At 44.1% G+C, this 3,408-nt stretch overlaps 1 protein-coding gene across 6 annotated transcripts in view; it reads right to left on the bottom strand.

The window, feature by feature from the left end:
- The window catches only part of CCNT2 (cyclin T2), a 45,062-nt gene extending 41,880 nt beyond the window's left edge, over positions 1 to 3,182 (bottom strand). For 3 of the 6 annotated variants that reach the window (XR_001827439.2, XM_017536095.2, XM_017536096.2), the window contains exons 1-2: positions 2,983 to 3,182; positions 2,124 to 2,205 (exon numbers count right to left, since the gene is read on the bottom strand). Coding sequence is in view for 2 of the 6 variants with exons in the window: in XM_017536095.2 (XP_017391584.1) it covers positions 2,124 to 2,205; positions 2,983 to 3,140 (240 nt within the window). In the remaining 4 variants the exon portion in view is untranslated. The remainder of the gene's footprint in view (positions 1 to 2,123; positions 2,206 to 2,982) is intronic. The other 3 variants (XR_005201486.1, XM_017536097.1, XM_017536098.1) reach the window with 1 other exon arrangement.
- Between the last annotated feature and the right edge of the window lie 226 nt (positions 3,183 to 3,408).

Genomic DNA, 3,408 nt, shown 5'->3' with positions numbered 1-3,408 from the left:
TTTAGTAGAGACGGGGTTTCACCATGTTGACCAGGATGGTCTCGATCTCTTGACCTCGTGATCCACCCGCCTCGGCCTCCCAAAGTGCTGGGATTACAGGCGTGAGCCACTGCGCCCGGCGAACAGTTTTCAATTAATAGTGACTCAACATAAAAATGCTGAAGTTTACCTTCATACACAATAAGACATTAACAAAGGTAATAAAAAATAATACCCTGACCTTTTTATTGAAGGAAAACAAGTAAAACAGCGAAAGCTAGAATGCAAACGACAATCCAAAGTTTAAGCAGGGTATTTATTGTAAAGTATACCAATCAGGCCATAAAAGCAAATTATAAGAAGGGCTCACAAAAAAGAAGTTAAGATGGCTGGGTGAAGTGGCTCACACCTGTAATCCCAGCACTTTGGGAGGCTGAAGCAGGCGGATCACCTGAGGTAAGGAGTTCAAGACCAGCCTGGCCAGCATGGTGAAACCCCATCTCTGCTAAAAATCCAAAAATTAGCCGGGCATGGTGGCACATGCCTGTAGCCACTTGGGAAGCTGAGGCAGGAGAATAGCTTGAACCCGGGAGGCGGAGGTTGCAGTGAGCTGAGACAGCACCACTGTACACCAGCCTGGGCGACAGAGTGAGACTCCCTCTCAAAAAGAAAAAGAAGTGAAGCTTGGGGCTAGATCATTTGCCGGAGGTAGAAAAGTATGCCTGATTCTGCAAACGGGATGTCTGTAGCCATATAAAGAATGGTAGGAACTATTTTGACTTGTAATTTCAACCAGTATTATCCAGGGTTATGTAAGGAAATCCACATTTATATTAACATTCATTAGTTCACTGCTGCCTTTGGAGACAATTTACATAAAAATGGAATTCCCTTAATCTAATGTTATTACCAATGGCTTCCTTTCTCTTCCATAACACTATCACTGACTTAAGTGTCACGCACAAGAAATAACTAGGAAACCAGAAGCAACACAGCCAGAATCATGCAAATTTAGAAAAGAAATAGAAGCAAAAAGTCTTCAAGAGACCAATATGCATATTAAAATACATATGGTCCAAGACTAACCTATACACGAAACTGATAAACGAAATCAGACTTAGGATCAGAAGAGATTAAGGTAGGACTTAATCTAAACCATGAAGCTTTCCTTCCATTTCAAAAACTGTATTCTGAGGATCTTTCCTAGGATTGTTTTCTCAGCAAATAAGTTCTAATGACTATCACTAATAGCAGCAAGTCTTCTTTGGTACATTTTTCTACACATATCTTTCAGAATAACATTCTAAAAATAACTGTGATAAAAAGTAACAAAGATAGTATTAGGGCAGGGTTAAACATTTCTAAACAATGTGCAATGTTCTTTATTAACACACAACACAGTATGCATGTTACTCAACATACACCAAACTCGTATCTTTCATAAATGAAAATAAACATTTCAACAAAATGCTATTACTGTATTTGTCAAGATTCACAGGCTATGTAACTTAGTATTCAAGTGTAAATTTTATTAATAATACATAAACATATTCCCTACGTAGTATATTTGAAGCAAGAGTTGACGTGTGAATCACCAAAAATTTTAGGAGACAACTGATGTTAATGTGATAAACAGAAATGTTTGACAGCTTAAGAAATTACTGGGTTAGCAAACGAATAAATGAATTATTTCTGCTAAATAGCTCTTTCAAAATAATGTCACAATTAATTTAATCCCAATTCACAATATTTTAAACAATAAGTCCAACATAATGAAGGTGTATCACAGAAAGACTAGGCTTGCCCAAATTACACTGTACATTACTACTGAAATTATTCAAACGTTAGGTATAAAATTTAAATGAAGAAAACCTATGCAGTAACTCTCTAAAGAAAGAATTTTTTTTTTAAGCCTAAAAGGTTTGGCAGAGCTCATCAGTACGTTGCAGTTTAATTCATCATAAATGTAAAAAAACACAAAAAACCCGCATTTGAAGCAAAATATTTATCACGATACATATCTTTATCGTTAATTCAGAAAAGTGAATCCAACAACGCAAGCAATGACCAATTTTTTTTTTTCTGCGTATCGCTTTACTCTCAAATTTGGTGACAGTAAAAACAGACAACAAAATAGTACTTACAGTTCTGCTGAATTTGGTGAAAGAATGGTGCATATAAAACCTGTGCATATAAACAATCGCGGTGTTTATTGTAAGCTGGGAGCTGGAACGCAACATTTAGGAAATATCTGACAAAAACAAGACCTCATCTCAAAACAATTTTGATGAAAAATTTCCAGGTTCTTTTCCAATACCTCCCATTCAAAACCAAACTCCAAACTGGAAATAATGCCCGCGGGGGGTGGGGCGGCAGGGAGAGAATAGGCTCGACGCCAAATAAATGGGAATAACAACTGCTGAGCTTTTCGCTCAGCGCCGAGGGCCCTGGAACTATTTACCAATGGCTACGACTGACTAAACTCAAAATGAGACAGTTGAAACGCGCGCGCACACCCCCATACAAAACCACGCAAAGAACATAAAGACCTCCAGTGCGCCCCGAAGGTAAGAGAGCCGCCATCAAGCCGGCGAGGAGAGCGGGGAAAGGCAGCGGAAACCATTTAGACCTTTCAGCATCTCTAACCCTCCTACCTCAAACCCTTCAGAGACAGGGACAAATCGAAGGAGCCGCCCCTTTTCTGCAATAATTTCTAAAATTCTCCTTTGCCCTGAGTCGCCCTCCCTTCCCCCGCCGTCACCACCACGCGCTGCCCCAAACAGATTACACAACGCGGGCTCCTGGACCACATTCCTGGGCTCCTCTCTCTTCCACCCCTTCTCTGCTGACCCCCGCGACTTCCCGAGCAGGACCCTTCATTCCCTGACCGCAGGGCCGAGGCGCAGCAAAGGCCGAGGCGGCGGCGCCATATTCACGGAGCACCAGGCCCAGCAACCGGGCAAGAGAAACAGGGCGTGAGAGGCGGCAGATAGGAAAGGATACACATTGAGACGCTGTCCCATTTCTTGGATGAGGTTGGCCGCCTGTTGGCGGTACGAGAGCTCTTTATCCGCCTCCACTCCGCAACGGCGGCTCGGCGTGTTCTCCAGCTGTTCCCGAGTAAAGAACCAGCGAGAAGAAGCTCCACGGCCCGACGCCATGACACTTCCTCCTCCGCCCGCTCCCTCATCCACCCCCCCGCCCCTCCCGGCTCTCGGACTCTCTGCCAAGGCGCGCGACCCCGCCCCACTCCGCTCGCCGTAGACCACGCACCGCCCTTTTTCACGGCCGCCGCCGCCCATGCGCAGGCGCGGAGTCTGCTCTACCGGTACGCCCTACTCTTTTGCTTTCTTTTTCTGCCCTCCGCCTCGCTTTCGCTCACGGGACCACAATGCTCCGCGCCGCTTGTCATTGGGAGGCGCCGAAGGT

Source organism: Cebus imitator, unplaced genomic scaffold, assembly GCF_001604975.1.
Source record: "Cebus imitator isolate Cc_AM_T3 unplaced genomic scaffold, Cebus_imitator-1.0 Scaffold95, whole genome shotgun sequence".
Taxonomy (NCBI): domain Eukaryota; kingdom Metazoa; phylum Chordata; class Mammalia; order Primates; family Cebidae; genus Cebus; species Cebus imitator.
This window is presented reverse-complemented; position numbering and strand designations above follow the sequence as displayed.